At 39.3% G+C, this 24,108-nt stretch overlaps 1 protein-coding gene across 1 annotated transcript in view; it reads right to left on the reverse strand.

Moving 5' to 3' along the window:
• EP300 (E1A binding protein p300) overlaps positions 1–24,108 on the reverse strand; it is a 74,825-nt gene that overhangs the window by 48,970 nt on the left and 1,747 nt on the right. Inside the window, exon 2 of the mRNA XM_028168254.2 lies at positions 2,405–3,042. Coding sequence (XP_028024055.2) covers positions 2,405–3,042 — 638 coding nt within the window. The remainder of the gene's footprint in view (positions 1–2,404; positions 3,043–24,108) is intronic.

Raw genomic sequence — 24,108 nt, forward strand, 5'->3', positions numbered from 1 at the left:
CACTCCTTGCCTATGCAAGAACACCCAAGAAAGACAAAGATGCAACAAATCAATCATTGCTCTTACTTTAAAACTTTATAGGTTAAACACTCTTTAACATCACATGCCAAAGTGCATCACAAACTGATGTTAATTTTAAGAGAAGAGCTCCAAAAGTAACAATTTACATCAACTTTCAAATATAAAATATAGGTGGGACTCATTTAAAACAAGGAAATATTTTAATAAAGTTTTTATATTTGAATTGCCCCTTTCCATGAAAATATAAGCTCCACAGGGACAGGGATTTTTGTCTGATTAATTTACTGCTATATATCCAGTCCCAGAAACAATGTTGATGCAGAAATTTGTGATTTAGATTAGAAATAGGACAGTGCCCCACTCTCAACCTAGGCCTTCTCCCAATGCGCCTTTCCTTACTTCATTTTTCTTCACAGCACTTACCTGGAATACTATGAATTTATATCTTACATGTACACTAGAAAGTAAGTTCCGGGCTTCCCTGGTGGAGCAGTGGTTAAGAATCCGCCTGCCAAAGCAGGGGACACGGGTTCGAGCCCTGGTCCGGGAAGATCCCAAATGCCGCGGAGCAACTAAGCCCGTGCGCCACAACTACTGAGCCTGCGCTCTAGAGCCCACGAGCCACAACTACTGAAGCCCGCGTGCCACAACTACTGAAGCCCATGCGCCTAGAGCCCGTGCTCTGCAACGAGAGAAGCCACTGCAATGAGAAGCCCCCGCTTGCCACACTAGAGAAAGCCCACGTGCAGCAACGAAGACCAACGCAGCCAAAAATAAATAAATAAAATAAATTTATATTAAAAAAAAAAAAAGAAAGTAAGTTCCATGAAGTGAGTTTATTCACTGCTCTATCTTCAGCATCAAAGCTAGGACTCAGTAAATATTTGTTCAATCGGTGAAGGTTTAACGTCTGTCATCCCTGCCCCCCCATCCCCCATATAAACATCAGGAGGGCAGGGACTCTTCACAGGCAGGTTCCTAGAAATCTAGAAGAGGTACCTAATAAATATTCTACCTTCTTGTTTCAGGTTCTCACTCCAAGTGTTCTAAGTAAACCACATCAAAACAGCAACATAAAAGTGCCAGGAAGGGAGAACCTATAGAGTAGATAGTGATGCCAAACAGAATTTTTTCCTAAGTCAAGATGTCAATATTCTTTATCCTGTAGCAAAAAAAAATATTTAAGGGCTTTCACTTATCTACATGTGACCTCAGTGCCCCCACTCCCAATTCATCCGTATGTCTTCATTTCATCCTTGAACTCTCACCATCATTCTTCTCAGGAATATAGAAGTCCCAATGCCTGCTCAAATTATTCCTCTTACAGAGCAAGCTTGCTCCTGACTCCTTGTGAAAATCTCTCCCATCTCTACTATCACCTTCCAAGCAAAGCCATCTCTTTCATTCAACAAGTATTTACTAACTACCTGCCAGGCACTGGCAAACATAGTGTGATACCATTTTAAGAAAAAGGAATAAAATGTGTAGGAAAAATATGGAGGAATAAACATCCAATATATGCTTATAACATCTTAATTATACATAGAGTACACATTTAAAAGGTTTTTAAAAATATATTTAGCATTCTCTACTTAATAAGGCTAAGAAAGTAGGCTTTTTAAAAAAGAAAAGCCTTTCGGACTTCCCTGGCAGTCCACTGGTTAGGACTCCGTGCTTCCACTGCAGGGGGCATGGGTTCGATCCCTGGTCAGGGAACAGAAGATGGAGCGAGAGAGCCAACACAGCACTCAGGACAGGCCCAGGGATGGGGAAGGCCAAGAGAACAATTCACACTGCATGGCCCCTCTATGAAACACAAAACCTGTTTTTCTCTAAACCTTTCAAATAACAGCCAAAATCAGGATAATTGGAAGACCTGGAATGTTGGTTGAGGCTTTATAGTAAACTAATGCACCTTAACTTCCATCAACCATTAAGAAAAAAAATAACACATCTCTTAAAAACCAGAGACATTCCAAGCAATGGGAACAAATAAAGTCTACCTGAAGATAGTATAATGCTGGCTATCTCAAAACTGTGTTGTTGTTTTTTTTAAGGAAGGCTATGAAGGTTAAAATGAGATGAATTAGAAATGAAATGAAAATATTCTAATACTTGTGCCACAGGGAACAGGAATTAGCTGGCAATCATTTGTAAAAAAAATAAAAAAAGGAATTACTTACATTTAATATAAGAGCTTCATAAAACTTGTGACAACACAGTAGATCCCTGGCATATAATATGTGGGAAATGCTACATGATGTAAGAAGATTAAACATGAACAGTAAAGAATAAATGAATAACTGACCTCAAGCCCTCCTCCTCCATCACTGAAGCACTGAAAAACATACTGATGGTACACAGAAACCAGAACTGCACTTACCTTAAGAGGCTGGGGCCCTCTCAATCCTGTTTGTCCTCCCATCTGGGGAGAGCCTTGCTGCAGTGGCTCAGTCATTAAGTTGACAGCATTTCCCATGCCTGGGTTTGGGTACTGCATATTAGGTCGCCCCCGGCCTGCTCCAATTGAACCGTTCATGACTTGATTAGGCATCATCCCTTGTCCATTGCCTGCAGTCAACATTCCAGGATTCATGCCAGCATTCATCCCTGTGTTCATTCCCATGGCAGGTTGATTTACTGGACTGTTCATCATACCTGTTGCAGATGGTGTGGGACCCTGATTTGGTCCACTAGTGCCCATCCCCATGTTGGGAGAAGTCAAGCCTGCCTGTGCCATTGGGCTTTTGACCATGCTATTTATCAAACCTAATCCAGGACTGTTCTGTTGGGCCTGGCTGGCCATGCCTTGGCCTGGGCCACTAACCCCCATGTTGAGGTTAGGGGAACTACCAGAACGCAGCAATTCTGACAGTTGTTTATGTTTAGAGGCTGCATCTTGTACCATGCCAAGGCTCGTCTGAAGTTGACTAATATCACCACCATTGGTTAGTCCCAATTCTGTAGAGTTGATTAATTCATCTGGTAAGTCGTGCTCCAAGTCAAACAGAGAACCAAAATCTAAAAACAAAGAGGAAAGATAAAGGTTAAAGTATGACAGAGTCAAAATTACAAAGTTCTCTATACTTTGTTCTTGATAAGCACTAAATATCATTTCTAAACCTCACTTCATGGAATACTATTTGTATTAGTTTTTCATATTATACTAAAAAAAAGGTTATATATATATATATATATATATATATATATATATATATATATATATATAAATTATTGTCATGCCAACAAGTTTGAACACTTATAAACTGTACCTAAAATAAGACCAGAGAAAAGAGGAAAACATCTTAGTACAACCCCCATTACATGAGTTGCCAAAAGTTTGTATTGACAGTCATGAAAAAGAAACACAATTAAGTTGTATACCGGACTTCCCTGGTGGCACAGTGGTTAAGAATCCCCCTGCCAATGCTGGGGACACGGGTTCGATCCCTGGTCCGGGAAGATCCCACATGTGTGCAGAGCAACTAAGCCCACAAGCCACAACTACTGAGCCCGCGAGCCACAACTACTGAGCCCATGTGCCTAGAGCCCGTGCTCCGCAACAGGAGAAGCCACCGCAATGAGAAGCCTGCACACCGCAACAAAGAGTAGCCCCTGCTCGACGCAACTAGAGAAAGCCCGCGCACAGCAACGAAGACCCAAAGCAATAAAAAATAAATAGATTAAAATTTTAAAAAGTTGTATACTATTCCAGAATTCCTTAGAAGAGCTTAAAATAACTTATCTATACACAAAATAAATTCAGAACAAAAGATTTAAAATATAATAATAAACAAAGACAACTGATAAAAAAGATCTCCCCTTTGTAAACCATTCAGTGTAAGCTCCAGGAAGACAGGAGCTGCTTACCACTCTTTACCAAATTCCCATCACACAGTGCCTGCCACAAAGCTGAATGAATTTGCTTTGACCTGACTTCAGACTACAGATTAGTTTTCCTTAACCAAAATCTAGCTGAACAGGATACAAAACCATGCCTCTAGTTTCTTCAACAACCGACAAACCACTACCATTCCACCTCTGCCCCATCCCTGAAAAAGAGGATGCAGAAATTATGGATTAACCTAGGTTTCTCATCCTTGGCACTATTAAACATCCTAGGCTGGATAATTCTTTGGGGGGAAGGGGAGATTGTCCTATGCATTTTAAGATACTCAGCAAATCCCTGGTCTCTCCTCTTAATACCAGTAGTAGCTCTAACCCATTTGTGACATCAAAAATGTCTCCATATATCACCAAATGTTCCCTGGAGGTGCAAAATTGTCCCTGGTTGACCTGTTGACAGTACTAACTCATTATATAGATTGAGGTGTTTTGAGTTTTAATTCTCCAAGTAGTTTTAACATTAAAAGGGCACTTCTGGGTATTTAAAAATTAAATATACTTGAATCCACAACTGATAATCCTATTAAAAAATAACCCATCTGGCTTCCCTGGTGGCGCAGTGATTGAGAATCTGCCTGCCAATGCAGAGGACACGGGTTCAAGCCCTGGTCTGGGAAGATCCCACATGCTGCGGAGCGACTAGGCCCGTGAGCCACAATTGCTGAGCCTGCGCGTCTGGAGCCTGTGCTCCACAAGAGAGGCCACGATAGTGAGAGGCCCGCGCACCGTGATGAAGAGTGGCCCCCAATTGCCGCAACTAGAGAAAGCCCTCGCACAGAAATGAAGACCCAACACAGCCATAAATAAATAAAGAAATAAAATTAAAAAAAAAAAATAAGAAATCTCTAGTCTCTCTCATCTAGGGAAGAAAACCCACTTGGGCATTTTCTCCCAGCACTTGCTCATTCCTTGGATTGTCAGTGTTAATTATTAGGCAGTGAAACACATTTAAAAAAATAAAAAAAAATAACCCATCCATCAAAGACAAGATACCACTTTAATAATGATCGTGTTGGTCCATAAGTACAATTCTTCCTCTATGTGTCCTTCCTGTTCTTTTGCATTCTATCATGGCACTGAAACGAACATGTGTGTCTATCTTTCCTCCTCTCCTGCCATCTCTTCCCCATCACCACCCCTCACCCCACCTATGCACCCAGACTGTAACTCTGGGAATAACATGTCTTACCACTTACATACCAACTCCTTGCCTAATGCCCAACAGAGATAAGCAACTGGTCATATTTTAGTTGAACTGAATTATATCCCAGGATCTCAGGACATGATTTGAGTCCAGATTTTTACAGAATTAATTCTCTTTCCTTTGGAAAAATCATGTGCCCCTCCATCATAAAAATAAAATGTCTTATGAATAGTTGTGGAATATGAGTAAGGTTTCACATAAAATTTACCTGACATCACTACTCAAAAGGCAACTGCTTAATATCAATATAATGATATATTTCCTTCATCATTTCCTTCTATTTACATAATTCACAATACTGGAATCATATATACTTTTTTAAAAAAATTATTTATTTATTTATTTATTTATTTTTGGCTGTGTTGGGTCTTCATTGCTGCGCACGGGATTTCTCTAGTTGCAGCAAATGGGGGCTACTCTTAGTTGCGGTGCGTGGGCTTCTCATCACTGAGCACGGGCTCTAGGCACGCAGGCTTTTTCAGTAGTTGTGGCACGTGGCTCAGTAGTTGTGGCACACAGGCTTAGTTGCTCCGCAGCATGTGGGATCTTCCCAGACCAGGGCTCGAACCTGTGTCCCCTGCATTGGCAGGCGGATTCTTAACCACTGTGCCACCAGGGAAGTCCCCATATATACTTTTAAGCGATTTTGCATTCTACTTTCCCCCTGGAGTATACAAGGAAACATTCCATCATCAGCATATTTTTAGTATTAAACATTTAGGAAAAAATAAAAATAATCTCTACCTATTTAGAAACTTAAAAAATACACATGGGGTATTCCCTGGCAGCCCACTGGTTAGGACTCTGTGCTTTCACTGCTGAAAGCCCGGGTTCAATCCCTGATCAGGGAACTAAAATCCCACAAGCCGTACAGCACAGCCAAAGGAAAAAAAAAATTTAAAAAAATCAAAAATACACAGGGACTTCCCTGGTGGCACAGTGGTTAAGACTCTGTGCTCCCAACGCAGGAGGCCCAGGTCCAATTCCTGGTCAGGGAACTAGATCCCACATGCATGCCACAACTAAGAGTTCACATGCCACAACTAAGGAGCCCACATGCCGCAACCAAGGAGCCGGTGAGCTGCAACTATAGAAGCTTGCCTGCCACAACTAAGACCTGGTGCAACCAAATAAATAAATAAATATTTTAAAAACTAAAAATTAAAAAATAAAAAATAAAACTACACACATACGTAAGTGATAAAGGAGAAATCACAAACTGAGAAATAGTAAAAATACTACATTTCAAAACTTAAAGGTTGGGCTTCCCTGGTGGCGCAGTGGTTGAGAATCTGCCTGCCAATGCAGGGGACACGGGTTCGAGCCCTGGTCTGGGAAGATCCCACATGCCGCGGAGCAACTAGGCCCGTGATCCACAATTACTGAGCCTGCGCGTCTGGAGCCTGTGCTCCGCAACAAGAGAGGCCGCAATAGTGAGAGGCCCGCGCACGGTGATGAAGAGTGGCCCCCGCTTGCCGCAACTGGAGAAAGCCCTCGCACAGAAACGAAGACCCAACACAACCATAAATAAATAAATAAAAAATTAAAAAATAAAAACAAAACTTAAAGGTTTATGTTAGAAAATAAAGCTTGAAATTAACAAGTATCCAAGTTATTATGTTAAAAAAAGAACAGTAAGAAAAAGATGATCAAATATAAAAGCAATTAAACAAAATAGAAAAATGGAGATAGAACTGAGAGGTTATTAACAAAATCAGAATTTGGTTCTTTGAAGAGAGGAATAAAAGATAAACTTCTGGGAAAGTTAAGGAAAAAAGAAAATAAAAAGAGAAAGTGGACCTACTAATCAATTTCACACAAAAAACCTGAAGAGACAAAAATGAATAAATTCCTCATAAAATACTCAATAAACCTCAATCAAAAAGAAATTACATAGGATAAGTGTCCTAGCTTCTCCAACAAATCAATGGCATAAAAGGGGGAAGGAAAAAAAAAAGAGAACGAGAGAAGCTGTTATCATTCAACAACCAAACATACCTCATTTGGATCCTGATTCAAACTAACTGGAAATACATTTGAAGAGAATCAGGATAATATAGACTGAATAGTGAGTAATATTAAGAAATTATTAATTTTGTTGGGTATGACAATAGCATAGTTAAGTTAAAATAAGTCCTAAGAGACATATATTTAAGTATTTCTAGTGAAATGACAAGTCTCGGATTTGCTTTTAAAAACTCCAGCAGAAAAAAACAAGGGTGGGGGGGTGGACAAAATGATCAGTAACTTGAAGTAACAGGCACATGGGAGTTCTTTCTACTATTCTACTAAATTGAATTATCCCATTTAAAAAACTTGAAAAGGAGACAGACAAAGCCGAGTAATCCTATTACTATTAAAGACTCATTGGTTAATTTTTCCCATTAAAACCAGATCTATTTTTACAGGCATGTCCTACTGAACTTTCAAGGAAAAGACAATTCAACCTTATACAAACACTTCTAGAAAATAGAAATACTCTAAAAACCACACATGCCCAGTAAAAGAAAAGGAAGTCATGAACACAGAAGCAAGAATCCTTTAAAAAAAAAAAAAAAAAAAAGAAAGAAAGAAAAAAAAAGAAGAGCAAGTCAAGTTTATCAGTGTTTTATAGATGTCATATCATGATCGAGTTGGGATCATCTCAGGAATCCAGAAGGAGTGGGTTTGCATATTCACTGTAGTAACAAAGGAGAAAGAAAACACTAGATCTATCTCAATGACTATAATAAAAGCACTGGATAAAAGTCAATACCCAATCACAATTTTTTTTTTTTTTTGGCTGCATTGGGTCTTCGTTGCTGTGCATGGACTTTCTCTAGTTGTGGTGACCGGGGGCTACTCTTCCTTGTGGTGCACAGGTTTCTCATTGTGGTGGCTTCTTCTTGTTGTGGAGCACAGGCTCTAGGCACATGGGCTTCAGCAGTTGTGGCGCACAGTCCTTAGAACAGGGGGGCTTCAGTAGTTGCGGCCACGGGCTTAGTTGCTCCGTGGCTGCAACTACTGAGCCTGCGCTCTCGAGCCCAAGAGCCGCAACTACTGAGCCCGTGTGCCACAACTACTGAAGCCCACGCGCCTAGAGCCAAGAGAAGCCACCATGATGAGAAGCGTGTGCACCGCAATGAAGAGTAGCCCCCGCTTGCCACAACTAGAGAGAGCCCGCACACAGCAACAAAGACCCAACGCAGCCAAAAATTAATTAATAAAAAAAAACTGATGGGAAAAAGGATATATGTATATGTATAACTGAATCACTTTGCTGTACACCTGAAACTAACACAACAGTGTAAATCAACTATACTCCAATATAAAATAAAAATTAAAACAAACAAAAAAAACTGATGGGAACTTCTTTAAACTGATATAAAGGTCTCTTCCAAAACCTAAAAACTGACAGCAAATATGGATAATGGACCAACATTAAAAGTAGCCTCTTTAGCATCAAAACAAGACAAAGATACCCATAACAACCACTTCTATTCAGTGTGAACTGAAGTCTCTAGCCAAAGAAATAATATAAGAAACACTCATGAGTCAAGACTGAAAAGGAAGAAACAAAACTTACTGTATGCAAATGATATAACTGTTAACATGGAAAATCCAAGGCAAAGAAGTAGAAATAGTGAGAGGGTAGCAAGGTGACTGAACATACCACAAATACAGACAAATTAAATTGTACTTCTATACATGAGCAAAAAATGATTAGAAATAATTTTTAAAATAGGGGGAAAAAAGATCTGACAACGTTATTAGAAAATATGTGTAAACTGTGAAACTAAAGACCACCTAAACAGGACCTCCCTGGTGGCGCAATGGTTAAGAATCCGCCTGCCAATGCAGGGGACAGGGGTTCGAGCCCTGGTCAAGGAAGATCCCACATGCCGCGGAGCAACTAAGCCCGCGTGCCTAGAGCCCGTACTTTGCAACAAAAGAAACCACCGCAATGACAAACCCACGTACCAAAACAAAGAGCAGCCCCTGTTCACCACAACTAGAGAAAGCCTGCGTGCAGCAATGAAGACCCAACACAGCCAAAAAAAGACCACCTAAATAAATAAAATAACATCACAAAATCACAAGTGTCTGGGTACAAATCCTCAATGTTATATAAAGACATCAATGCTTCCCCAAAATTGATCTAGATTCAATGCAATGCCAATCAAAATTCTAACAGTTTGGGCTTCCCTGGTGGTGCAGTGGTTATTCATCCCCCTGCCAATGCAGGCGACAAGGGTTCGATCCCTGGTCCGGGAAGATCCCACATGCTGTGGAGCAACTAAGCCTGTGCACCAAAACTACTGAGCCTGCGTTCTAGAGCCCGCCAGCCACAACTACTGAGCCTGCATGTCTAAAGCCCGTGCTCCGCAACAAGAGAAGCCACTGAAATGAGAAGCCTGTGCACCGCAACGAAGAGTTGCCCCCGCTTGCCGCAACTAGAGAAAGCCCGCGCACAGCAACGAAAACCCAACATGGCAATCAATCAATCAATAAATTCTAACAGTTTTTCAAAGAACCAGACAAGATGATTCTAAAGTATACACAGAAGAACCTAGTTTCCACCTCTGTGTAACAGGGAAGTACCCACTTCATAGGTTATTTGTGAGAATTCAATGAGTTAATGTAAGTATTTGGAACAGTGCCTGGCATATATTAAGCACTACGAAAATGTTACCTCTATTATTATTTAGTGGAATCATCACTCTATTAAGAGATAAGACTAGCTCATAATAATGAGAACAAATTTTTATCAGGCACTTGCAGTGTGTCAGGCATTGTCTCTGTGGCTCCTCAATAACTGTATTATTCTCATTAATCCTCTAACAACCTCAGAAGTAGTTAATAGCCACATATATAGAGTCCACTGAGGAGAAATCAACTTCAGTAATACCGAAGTCTTACTCCAGGCCCTAGTCTTGAGGACTTTAATTTAACCTGTACTACAGCCAAATCTGCTGCACTTGGTTGCTGTTTCATGTTTATTATGCAAAACATTTAACATCTCATTATAAAGTTAGGCTCCATTATGAAGCAGACAGGAAGGCTGGCATTGGTAGACCTTGACAATAAAGGTTATAGGGTTGTTTTTTAATGGCAATTCTGTATTTTCAACAGACTTAACTGTAGTGTCCACTACAAAAGATCCACTCAGGTTTCAACTCAAAGACAGATTCAAATACTATTTCCTAAGATGGCTCACTTTGCTACAACCTCAACTATGCACTTTATATCTTCTACCTTTTGTTATAGCTAAGTATTTGTGTGCATCTTACTTCTTTACCAAATCATAAGTATTTGAAAGATAAGGGTCTCATTTAACAGACATTTACATTTCCCATAGCACCTAGCACATGCTCAAGGAGTAAATTTGATAATAAACATTTCCAGCAATTCTACAATTATAATATTATAATTATTTATATCTGATTGGTGGTTTTTAAAAGTTCTCTTAACCTTTCCTTAAAACTTGTAATTTTCAATGACTATATTAATTAGATTTGGAAGATTATGTAAAAAAGTCATATATACTTTGACCCATGATTAAGCAGACCTTATTATTTCATTTGATATCACTGACTGTCATTATTACTCCTAAGCTGTTTTGATTGTGCCTCAAAGTTCTGGACATTTACGATTCCTAAATGCCATCAGCCATCACTGGTATCTAACCTGGCACAGCTCAAAGGGTCCAAGTACCTGGATTTAAACCCAATTCTACAAGCTGACTTCATTTACCAGTTACTTTCCAACTGTGAGTTCATGTTACTTCTTCTATCAAAAGGCAGTAAAACTTATTCTACCTCCTTCATAGAGTTGTTTTAAGAACAAATGAGATGGGTCTTAAATATTTTAATAGATTCTAAAGCATATAAATTATGCGTCTATAAAAAATGTGTAAATTTATTAACCCCCTTTTTAAAAGTTATACACACCAGGTGGGACAGAGCAAAGGATCCTTTAGGATCATCTAGTAGTGTTTATTTGGAAACACAGAATAAAAAGCAGAACCATACTGGGTGAGGAGGAATTGGGAGAAGGAAGATGGATTTTCCTCAGGCCTCTTAGAACACTGCCCCTCCCAGGGAGGGCCCAAGTTTGAAAATTACTGATTCTCTCATATTATAGATGCAGTAACTGATGCATCACTGGCTTCCCTAAGACTGTACTATTTTGTTATTGAATATGGACTCTATTATAAAGTCCCTGGATCCCAGTCGAATATTCTTTCTATGTAAGTAAGCAAACAGACTTCATTTTTAGCAGCTGTTTTAGATTATTCAACATTATGAGAACTATAACTTTTCTAAACATTCTTAAACTGAGAAAACAATTTTTTAAACAAAATTTAAGTATTTCCAGACTAAGAAAAACTACTCGAACTGTAAATAATCAACTCTATACTGGTAGGATTAAGAGTACTAAAGCTCAAAAACCTAATATGTGGATTTTATTTTAGCCATCAAATTTCCAATCTTTCCCCATTAGGTCCTTCTGCAAGGGGCTTCCCAGAAAAAAACCTGGCCGCAAGCTCACGAGCAGCATATTGGAAAAAGGCTACTAAAAATAAGAGACTATGTATTTAACCAGTTTGTCATAAATAGCAAATAAAACCCAATGGTCTAAAACTAGTAGAAAAGCAAGTCTCAAATTAAAAGCAATATGTATGAAGATGCAAGGGAAAAATAATTAGAATTTTAAAGGCCATAATTTAAACAAATCCTACTGAACAGTGGGTTTTAGTACTGACCAGCCTCAATCCACCCCTCTTACTAAGCTCCTCAGGTTCTTCCTTTTTGTTCAAGGAAAGGGGAAAAAATAAAGGTTCAAATAAATCCCCTTCTCAGGCCCCCAACTCAACTTGCTCTTCATAGGGATTAGTTCAGATCAGTTGAATAAAATTTACATGTTCAACAAATAAAAGAAGCAACCTAGAGGGTCCTACACATAATAGCTTGGGATTTTTACTGTAGAGAGAAAATTGATCTACTAAAGAATTTTAAGCAGAAATATGATATGAACAAATCTGCATTTATTAGAGTCCACTGAAACAAACAAGATGAATAAATTGGACAGACAAGTCTAGAGTCAGGGAGACTGGTGAGGAGGCTGCTGCTAAAGGGGCATCAAAGAGGCCAATCAAAAGACTCTCTGACTATAGTTAGGGAGTTAAGGAGAGAAAAAAAGAATGACTCCTAAGCTTCTGGCTTGGATAACCTAAGAGTGCAGTTATCCATATGGGCAATCAGAGGAATACATGGCAATGTGAGAGAGAAATGTGGAGCTTAAGTCACCATCAGACATTAAGGGGACCACTGGAAATGCCAGTATTTAAGGACATGATCTTAACCTGCAAAGGATGCTAAAATTCAACATTCCCCAGCCCATCCACCAGGAATCCCAGAAATCAGTTTCCAAGAAGGAAATGTTAGTGGTGTTCCATGCTCGACAGAAAATTCACTAAATATAGATAATAGGAGATATTTAGTAATCTACGTAACAACAAAAGCCAGGCTGCTGGGCTTCCCTCGTGGCGCAGTGGTTAAGAATCCGCCTGCCAACGCAGGGGACACGGGTTCGAGCCCTGGTCCGGGAAGATCCCACATGCTGCAGAGCAACTAAGCCCGTGCACCACAGCTACTGAGCCCATACACCACAACTACTGAGACAGTGCTCTAGAGCCCGCGAGCCACAACTACTGAGCCCAAGTGCCACAACTACTGAAGCCCGCATGCCTAGAGCCTGTGCTCCACAATAAGAGAAGCCACCACAGTGAGAAGCCTGCGCAAGAGTAGCCCCCGCCCACTGCAACTAGAGAAAGCCCACACCCAGCAACAAAGACCCAACACAGCCATAAATAAATAAATAAAATTAAAAAAAAAAAAAAAGCCAGGCTGCAATGAACTGAGAAGTAGGAAGTAGAAAGTAAATGACAGCGAGTACTTCTTCTAGATATTAAGGTGAGTTCTTACATATTTGATTTGCTGACCCCCCCTTTCTCTTTGATTAGACATTTACAAATCTGAAATTTATCCCATTACCTTTCAACTATCCTATGACAAACATTTCAAGACAGTATCACAAACAACTTGCAATGAACAAACTCACACTATCTCCAGTAAGACATTTCCTGCTTACTTTCTAAAACATCAACTAATTAACATCATCCGCAGGCTACTTCTACCAAATAGTTTATTGACAAATTCCCATATATGGTTCCCAGATGCTCATATACAAAATGACTTTGAGTAAAATGTTGCTTTGGGACTTCCCTGGCAGTCCAGTGGTTAAGACTACTCCTACTGCAGGGGGGTGCAGGTTTAATCCGTGGTCAGGAAACTAAGATCCTGCGTGCCGTGCTGAGAGGCCAAAAAAAGAAAAAAAAAAAAAAAAAAAAGAAAGTTTCTTCATCTGAGTGTACATTCAGTCCAAACACGGTGACACAAAATGTGACTGACAGGACAGAATTAAATCTGATTTGGAAAGTTTAGCATAATACATTAGGTTTATCCAATGAACTGTGTATTAGAAATGTGATAATTTAAACAAAAACGAATTTGGATTGAGCATGTGGGAAACCAGTATTGAGTCAAAACATCCTTTTATTATTACATATTGATTCTGTAGGTCACCCTTGGTGTCTTCTTAGTTCTGTGGTCCTCACAGCAGATTTAGCTATATCATCTCTTGTAAAATAAATACTCAACTCACTTAGCCTTTCCAAAAAAATCAAAAGATCAAGACAATTCCACGATACATGAGAAATTAGACAAATATTTCCCACCATGAAATGTATAAGTGAAGTATAACCTTCAAAATTAGGATTACTAACAATATAATCCCAAATACTGCACTGAGTATAAACAAAAGATTTTTAAAAGTTACAAACTAGGATGCAAAACAAATAATTCTGGCTCAAAATCTAATTCTACTGCATAACAGTACCTCTTCCAGTTACAAATTTTTTTCCCATTCAGAAGGCTCAAACATTATTTGCTGAATAAACAGGCTTATTTTTGTACTTCAGGTAAGCTGAATTCAAATAAAAACTCAGTTGGGTTTTAAACTGTGTACATGAAGCAAAATACCCATAAGAATTATTCTAAAACTAGTCAATTCTCAAGTATCCACTTAAAAGACAGAATTCATCCAACAACTCTCCTCCTTTCAGTTGGTTTTCTCTGTGGCATTAAAAATGCTTTTTAAAAAATGAACATTACGGATCTCAAAACCTTTCTTTCATCCCAGTGGTGAGACCAGAGGACGAATAGGAACTAGACAAGTGAAGAGTGGAGAAAAGGAGGACAGGTGAACAACTCAAGCTGAGCCACAGCAATTGAAGGAATTCAAAGGACGGGGAGCCAGGTGAGTGATGAGGTGGGCAGAGATCTGAGATTTAAAAAAATAAGGATTAGAGATGAAAGTCAAATGTACAGAACTTTAATAATTCTGAAAACAGTTTGGCTAGACATGAAAACTATCAATCTCACAAAGATCTCTCCTTATTGGTTTAGGGCACTTCTACTCTAACATTAACTCAGCTGTTTTGGGTGCTTAACAAAGTATGACGTTTTAAAACACCGTGACCTTTAAAATGAGGTGATTTTGTAAATTTCATGAATTTATCAGGTTAAAATAACCATCCTAACTTTCATCCAGTACTTTATTTCAGAAATGGTATTTAATACTCTGTAGATGAAGCAGAATTAACCTAATCATAAAAAACCCACCTATCAAGGAAGAAAAGGTACATAAACACTTAAAACTACAATACTGAATTTGAAGGACACTACGAAAATGTAACGAGGGCTTCCCTGGTGGCACAGTGGTTAAGAATCCACCTGCCAATGCAAGGTACACGGGTTCAAGCCCTGGTCCGGGAAGATCCCACATGCCACGGAGCAACTAAGCCCATGTGCCACAACTACTGAGCCTGCACTCTAGAGCCCACGAGCCACAGCTACTGAAGCCCGTGCACCTAGAGCCCGTGCTCCGCAACAAGAGAAGCCACCGCAATGAGAAGCCCGCGCACTGCAACGAAGAGTAGCTCCCGCTCGCCGCAACTAGAGAAAAGCCTGCTTGCAGCAACGAAGACCCAACGCAGCCAAAAAAAACAAAACCAAAAAACAACAACTGGTAACAACCTGTGGGTTATATACAAATTTGATCGAAGATGATAATCAATATTAAGTTTCACAGGATCACATAGCTTTGCATGTTGGCAGCTGGTGAACTGTGAAAGCTAATAGAGCCAAAGGGCAAAAGTACAGGTTAATTTTCAAAATATGCATTTTTTAAATTAATTAATTAATTAATTAATTGGTTGATTTTTGGTTGTGTTGGGTCTTCGTTGCTGCACGCGGGCTTTCTCTAGTTGCGGCAGTGGGTGCTACTCTTCGTTGCGGTGCGCGGGCTTCTGACTGCAGTGGCTTCTCTTTGTTGCGGAACACAGGCTCTAGGCGCGTGGGCTTCAGCAGTTGTGACTCGTGGGCTCTAGAGAGCAGGCTCAGAAGTTGTGGCGCACGGGCTTAGTTGCTCCGCGGCATGTGGGATCTTCCCGGGCCAGGCTCGAACCCGTGTCCCCTGCATTGGCAGGCGGATTCTTATCCACTGCGCCACCAGCGAAGCCTGAGTATAGTAACATTTTGAGAGAAGCTTTGCAGCGAGGGTTGGATTTGTTTGCCTAATTGGGGTTTGCTCCAAGGGAATGCCTACAGGGGATCCTAGGTGGTGAAACTATCGTACTATCTCTTAAAAAAAAAAAAAAGTCTCCTAGAAATTGTCTATCTGTAAAGAGAAAGGGGAGCGTGACTTTTTAAAAAAATCTGCTACATTTTCTACATGTATGACAACTGGTAAACAAAACTTGGATCTTAAGAAAATAAACAATTCACTTTGTTAACTACAATTTACCAAAAACTACAAAGACAAATGATAAGTGCATTTCAAGAGATAAATGACAAACCCTAGGTCTTCCTGCCATAGGTTCCCTCCCTGCTACTGATCCTCTGCAGTGTCACTAGCACTACTCTTTCCCTGACCATGTCACTCTTCTCATAAAATTTTTATCCAGATGGTGAGATGAATGTCAAATTCCTTAGCATATTTCTGTCTTTCCATATTAGGACCCTCACATCCTTTTCCATCTGTCTCCCATGAAAACATTCCACCGTATAGTCTGTTCCAGTCACATAAAAACCACTTGTATTTGTTCCACCTGAAATACCACTCCAACTTTCCCTTTTTTTTTTTTTTGGCCGCACCGCATAGCTTGCGGGATCTTGGTTCCCAAGGAGGGATTGAACCCGGGCCCTCGGTAGTGAAAGTTCTAACCACTGGACCACCAGGTTAATTCCCAACTTCTAAGAAAAGGTAGGTCATGCTCTCCTACCCCCTTTCAAATACACATTTTCTATATGAGGTTTCCGCCCAATACTCCAAACCCATCCTGTCAGAAATAATCCCTATCCTCTGCCTTTATCTAAAACATTTAAAACTTATCAGAGTATAACTTATGGGAAAACTGTGTGGATATGTGTACTACCAACTCCACCAGATCCTAAAGGCTTTGAGAGCAGAAACTGCACCTTGATTCATCTTTACATTCCAAATACCTAAAACTTGGTGGGTAGTCAATGTTTCTTGGCTTGAATGAAAGGTGCTCCAAATGAAAATAGTGACTACCCAATTCAGGAGAATCACACAACTTCAAAATATGCAAATTTAACTCATCACAACCCCTCCCCTCATCCATATCCATACACAAACACTTCTCTAAGTATTGAATAAATGACATCCTCACCAATCCTGCTACCCAAGCTTGAAACTTGGGAATTACCCTTGACTCCTCTACGGCAATATCCTGACACTAATTAATCACCAAGTTCTGCTGGCCACCCATGTTCTCTCAAACCTTTTCACTTCTTTCCATGTACTAATCCAGGCCACCCTCATCAGAGCTGGAATTCTGAAACAGTCATCTCACTGGTCTCCCTGCCTATTTTCCCGTTTCTTTCCAAACCATTCCTCGCTTTAGTCAGTCATCTAAGGTACAATTCTGTCCATCCATTTAAAAGAGCTAAAAAAATCTAAACTCCAATAAGCAGTAACTCCAATAAGTCCTGCAAGATTGGCCCCTTGCTCACCTCTACAATTATATTTCTTGCTATACCCCAGCCAGATGAAATTTACAGATTCCATGACAGACCATCTCTTGTTTTCAACCTGGGCTCACTCTTAGAAACCCTATATCCTTCAAATCCCAAGATCAGACACCAATTTCCTCAAAAAAAGCCACCAGAGCAACAGTAGCTACAGGTTAGGTACCCGTTTCTCCCACTGTACACTGTGCAAATACAACACGGTACACTGTACATATACAACACTGGTCACATCAGACTTGAACGTCGTTCTTTCCCCTTATCTACAAACCCCAGGAAAGAAGGGCCCATGTGTTTCTGGATCACCAGAGTATTCCCTGTTTTGAGATGAAATGCCGGGCATACAGAAAACGTTGGTCCAATACAGGATGTTGGTCCAATACAGGACAACCGGCAGCTTGTCAACTCTTTTAAACTAGTATTTTTCAAATTGTGAGTCACAAGCCATAGTAGGTCATGAAATCAATATAGTGAGTCACAACCACCACTATTTAAAAAATGAAATGCAATAGAAATATCAGAGTATATTATAAGTAGTAAGGCTAGGTAGGATAAATATTGTTTGCTCACTTGCTGAGACAGGGTCTCTGGTTCTCCATGTAAAATACAGTTCTTACTTGGGTGTGGTCAAAAAATATTGAAAAGCTCTGCATTGCCCCTTCTACTTTTCTTCCTCCTTCTTTAAGAAAGTCTTCTTTTAAGACCCAGATAATGCACTTCCCTGGTGGCACAGTGGTTAAGAATCCGCCTGCCAATGCAGGGGACACGGGTTCAAGCCCTGGTCCGGGAAGATCCCACATGCTGCGGAGCAACTAAGCCTGGGCTGAGCCTGCACTCTAGAGCCCGCAACCCACAACTACTGAGCCCACATGCCACAACTACTGAAGCCCGCGTGCCTAGAGCCCGAGCTCTGCAACAAGAGAAGCCACTGCAATGAAAAGCCTGCACACCACAACGAAGAGTAGCCCGCACTCGCCACAACTAGAGAAAGCCCGCGCACAGCAACGAAGACCCAACACAGCCAAAAATAAAATGATTAAAAAAAAAAAGACCCAGATAAACAAATAAAAAATAATGCTCAACCACATGATTCTTTAGAAAAAAGCCATTCTTATCTTGAGCATTTCCAATAAGAACAATCTACTTTCTTATTTCTCATTATGCCTTAAATATTTATGTTCATTTCAATTACATATACAAGACTCCCCTATGTGACAATATATATACTTTTACTTTAACCTCTGCTGCCATATTCTTATACTCTCAAAAAACTTAATCTTTGAGTAGATGATGGATATGCTAACTCTGCACCTTAAAAGTAAGGCTCTGTAAGCCTTACTTTTAAGACCACTCTCAACTTCACACACTTGGTTTTCTCTTTACCCAATCTATCTGTATACCCATTAAAAAATCTAGCACTGCTTTTTTGGGATATATTTAGCAGTAAAGTTAAAAACAGTTAACACTTAATGAAAACATACTATACGGCAGCAAGCACTATCCTAAATATTTGACAAAGACAATTCTCATTTACTATTCCTTACCACAATCCTACAAGGTGGGTACTACAGGTGAGAAAGCTGAGACAGAGAGATTAAGTAACTGGCCCAAGGTTCACAGGTAATAAAGGCAGGTCTGGAATTTTAACTCTACTAGTCTGACTCCAAAACAAATTCTCTCACCACTCACTTTTTTCCAGTAGTTTAAATTTTACACTCTCTCAACTAAATTACTCCTAATTGCCTTTTGGGGCATTTATTTAAAAAGATCTACATCTAGGGACTTCCCTGGCGGTCCAGTGGTTGAGGCTTCGCCTTCCAATGCAGTGGGTGCGGTTTTGATCCCTGGTCAGGGAGTTAGGATCCCACATGCCTCGCAGCCAAAGAGCCAAAACATAAAACAGAAGCAATGCTGTAAAATTCAATAAAGACTTTAAAAATGGTCCACGGGCTTCCCTGGTGGTGCAGTGGATAAGAATCTGCCTGCCAATGCAGGGGACAAGGGTTCGATTCCTGGTCCGGGAAGATCCCACATGCCACAGAGCAACTAAGCCTGTGCGCCACAACTACTGAAGCCTGTGCGCCTAGAGCCCGTGCTCTGTGACAGGAGAAGCCCACGCACCGCCATGAAGAGCAGCCCCCACTCGCCGCAACTAGAGAAAGCCTGCGCGCAACAACAGATACAACGCAGCCAAAAATAAATAAATAAAATTAAAAAATAAAAATGGTCCACATCAAAATAATCTTAAAAAAAAGATCTACATCTAAAAACAAATGATATCCAAATTGTTCAGAAGAGGCTTAAAACCTCAATGTTTATTCTCTTAAACATTTTTTGAGACCTGAGCAATAAAATATTTTACCATTAAAATTTCAGAAGAAAATTACCATCCATTTCATGAAAAAAAAATCATCTGCAAAAGCCAATGTTTTAAATACTTTACACGTGGCATAATTTAAGTTTCAACTTGCCCATTAATTTCTCTAATGCTTGCCACACTAAAAAAAAATTCAACTTCAGAAATTCTCTAAAGAGGAACCCTAAAATTTCAAAAACACACAAAACAAGTTGTCTTATTTTTCCATTAATTGTTGGGTGTAAGAATTGGCAGAATAACTCTTGAATTGTTTTTGTAAATATACCAGAAAGAAGCACTTTACACTCCCACTTGTATCTGCAAAATTCTTCCTACTCTTTTTTTCTTTCCTATTTACCACTTAAGGTCCTTACAAACACCACTAGGCACTAATTTTCAACTTCTTGTTTTAATCCCCCCCTCCCCCACTTTATAGAATAGACTAAGGAAAAGGGAGAAAGCAAAGTAAAACAGAGAAAACAATGCCAAAAGGCAACCAAGGCAGAAACCTTTTCCTCCCTCCCCATCATCCAATCACTGGACATGCGAATACATTTCTTACCTCTGTAACAGAATATGAACTCCAGCTGAAAAAGGGAACCCTTGTTGTAACACATACAAGATTTACAATGTAACAAGTCACCTTAACTCACTATCAACCACAGATAGCTTTCTTGAAGCCCTATAAATGAACTTACAAAGCCTTGAGAGTAAGCAATTGACAGAGTTCAAGACACTTAGTAAAATCTTTTGCAATTTAACAGAGAGGTCGGCAATACCTCGCTGGACCAAAGAGCGGTAACTCAAAAACTTCAGAAGCAGAACTCTCAAGTAAACGCTGATGCCCGAAAAATAAAATTAAAACACAGTATCACAGGTTTAAGAACTAACAAAGAAATGATCTCCAATAAAAATATTCTAGTTAGATGACAAACCACTGAGACACAATGGTGTTCTGAGAAAGTAAAACTGACATTTAAAAAATCCTTGCCAATGGAATATCACTCAGCCATAAAAATAAATGAAATTGAGTTATTTGTAGTGAGGTGGATGGACCCAGAGTCTGTCATACACAGTGAAGTAAGTCAGAAAGAGAAAAAATACTGTATGCTAACACATATACATGGCATCTAAAAAAAAAAAGGTTCTGACGAACCTAGGATCAGGACAGGAATAAAAACGCAGATGTAGAGAATGGACTTGAGGACACAGGGAGGGGGAAGGGTAAGTTGGGAAGAAGTGAGCGAGTAGCACTGACATATATACACTACCAAGTGTAAAACAGATAGCTAGTGGGAAGCAGCTGCATTGCACAGGGAGATCAGCTCAGTGATCTGTGACCACCTAGAGGGGTGGGATAGGGAGGGTGGGAGGGAGAGGCAAGAGGGAGGAGATATGGGGATATATGTATACATATAGCTGATTCACTCTGTTATACAGCAGACACTAACATAACATTGTAAAGCAATTATACTCCAATAAAGACGTTAAAAAAAAATTCTTGTCACAAAAAATCTATTGTGTACACTAATCTAATGGTCAAAATGCAGATATATCTGCCCTGTGCCTTCAAAATGAAAACGGGCATAAAATCCAAGCCAATTTTGACACATGGGTACACAGCAGGGCCACAAAATCATACCAAGACCAGAAGAATCTTTTACCCTACTAAATATGCCAGATCCTAATGCTGTCACACCTCTTGCCAGAGTCTGTTCTTTCAGCCCATACAACAGCATCAAGTGTTTACAAAGCAGTGACAGAACATGTTCTGTGAGCAATGAAGGCAACATATCACCCTCATCATTCCATCACTCAGGTTATTATCAGAAACAGGTTCAAGAAATATTTGAAGGACAATGTATTAACTATTCTGGTCAATAATTTTACCAAAAAATTTTTGCAAATGGCTTTTATAATGGGGTGGTAGTGGAGGTGGTAGGACAGAAAGTCATTTCTCAAATAGTTTTGATCTAACCATGCCAAGTTAAATAATATTTTCAATGGATCAAGTGCAAAGATTGAAACAGGAACATAAAAAAGCAAAAGTGGTAAGTCTTTCTCCCCATTCTAACATGTAAAACTTAAATGTAATTCAAATTATTTTAATCAACCTAGAAATTTTTTAGAAGAATCTTTGAAAATTAAAATAAGTCATTTTTATTCTGCATCAGTGGATAACCTTAGAAAATCAAATTTTGGGATTTAAGCACTAATTTGTTTTGTGACACTTTAGTTTAGCATGTCAACCCAACTGGGTTCCAATTTTCTTTCCTATAAAACTGGCACATGCAAACACTCTTGGCAGGTACACTTACACTACTAAAACTGCAAGCCTCAATCATTTAAAAAAAGTTTCTGGAATCTAGAATTTTGGGATAATTTTGAACAGTTCTAAATAAAATTAATCATCAAATACGAAGGAATAATTTACATTCACATTTATAAAATACACAGCAACTCAGAAGTAAAAATGTAGAAATTACAAGTTTAAAATGTAATGTTTTAAAAAGTGAAGTGTCTCTGTTAAAAGTTGACTGCAAACTTATACTACACACAGTGCTGGATGCAAATAAAAATCAAAATGTAATGGTGTCCAACTTGAAGTTCACAGGGGGACAGTATATTCTTAATACTCATTTCTCCCCTTCCCCCATCAAAAAATCCAAACTGGTTAGGATTAAAAATTGGATACCAAAGAATTCCTGGAGTAGAATCTTAAGGGGGGGGGGGTGCACAAAAATCAACCTACACTACAAAATTTAGAGAAAGATAAACTCTTAGGACTAAGACTGAATTAATCTCAGTGCTGAGGGTTTTTTTATTATAAAAACCCACTTGATACATTTAGCACTCTTACAATTATTCAAAGATGTTTCAAGTAGCAAAACAGTTTCTGTGCATTAGTCAGGTGCGACACTATCAAAATGAGTTAAAGTTACCAAATACACAGATCAAATATGGAGACTGTAGCAGTGCACCTGAACAGAGATATCTGAACAAGAGAGGACAGCCTCCCTTCCAGACCTTGCATTACTCTAAGACTAAACTGCTCAAATCAGGAGTCATCAAAACAGTACAAGTAAAAAGTTTTCTCTACAATATTCCCAGTCACTGGCTAACTCAAATGTAAAATCCATTACCATATTACACAAGAACTAAAGAGCAAAAACCTCCACAATACACAAAAACTAAAGAAACAAAACAAAAATCTACAGGTGAAAAATGTGTCTAAAAGGTGATCTAAAAAAGTCCTACCGAGTGACATTTTAGTAAGTACAAAGGAATACAATACTCCGTATGTGTATGAATTCTGAGGAAAAAACTCAGGTTTAAAAAAAAAAATCCCTGAAGACTACAGAAACTTCAAGGAATGAGGACAGATCAAAGTTCATGTACTGCCAACGTTACAAGCCTGAAGCAGAGGAACTCTGCAAAAATCCTCAATCTTTGCAGGTTACCTTAAACTCACGATACGTCTTTCTTATAAAAGCAAAGAATCCAAAGCATTTGCCATATCCTTACGTTTTTCACCCACAGAAACGAAGCCTACTTAGAACCATTCTTCTTTAGAAGTTCTCTACAAACTCCAAGGGTACATTTAACTCCATTATGCACTCTCACTGGCAGATGGAGGAATGACGTTGAGCCTGTTTTCTCAGGGAGTTAAAGAGATGCTCCGTAGTAAGGGGGAACATCTTGTAGACTGTCAGATGGCCAGCCATTCTTCGTCTTCATTACCCTGGCACCTCAAACAACTAAGACAGCAAAAGAGAAGGTCGGTGGCCATCAGGATAGCATCAAACTAACTGTAAGAAGGGAATGATGGAAAGAAGTCTCCCTGAATTTCTCTTAATAAAAGGGCTAGTCCACTAATGAGTGAAGTAAAAAATTTGAACAGCTTTTTTAAACTGAAATCTGGATCTCCACATATGTTTAAAGTGTAAAAAAGACAAAACACACAAATACAAAACCTACTGCACATTTAAAATTCTTGTATTATCAGTTCATGTTTGCAGTTCATGATTGGGACTCTTTCAACTTTTAATCTTGATTTCCAAGTACATAACTCCATAAAATCAGTTAGCCCCCCCATCCAGCCCTCCCCAAAGAGAAAGTAACTGCAAACTGCAAAGAAAATGCTTCTGCTCTCTCCCAACCTAGAAACCCCAGTTTCAGACGTTTTGGTCTGGCACCAAAGAAATGAAATGAAAAATCAACAGCGCTCCATATTGACTTTTAAAGCAAATGGGGGGGGGGGCAAAGCAAATGGGGGGGGCAAAAAAGCTGGGAATGGTAGGTAAAATAATTCATACCAAATTTCGGGTTTGACGTTCAACTTCACATCAAACCTGAAATCCTGGATCACACACACACAAATAAATAAAACCAAGATTTTTTTTTACACCCTCATCCTCAACAGAAAATCTTATGTAAAGAGAAATTCTTGAAGAGTAGAAAGCAGA

Source organism: Balaenoptera acutorostrata, chromosome 11 (assembly GCF_949987535.1).
Source record: "Balaenoptera acutorostrata chromosome 11, mBalAcu1.1, whole genome shotgun sequence".
Taxonomy (NCBI): Eukaryota; Metazoa; Chordata; class Mammalia; order Artiodactyla; family Balaenopteridae; genus Balaenoptera; species Balaenoptera acutorostrata.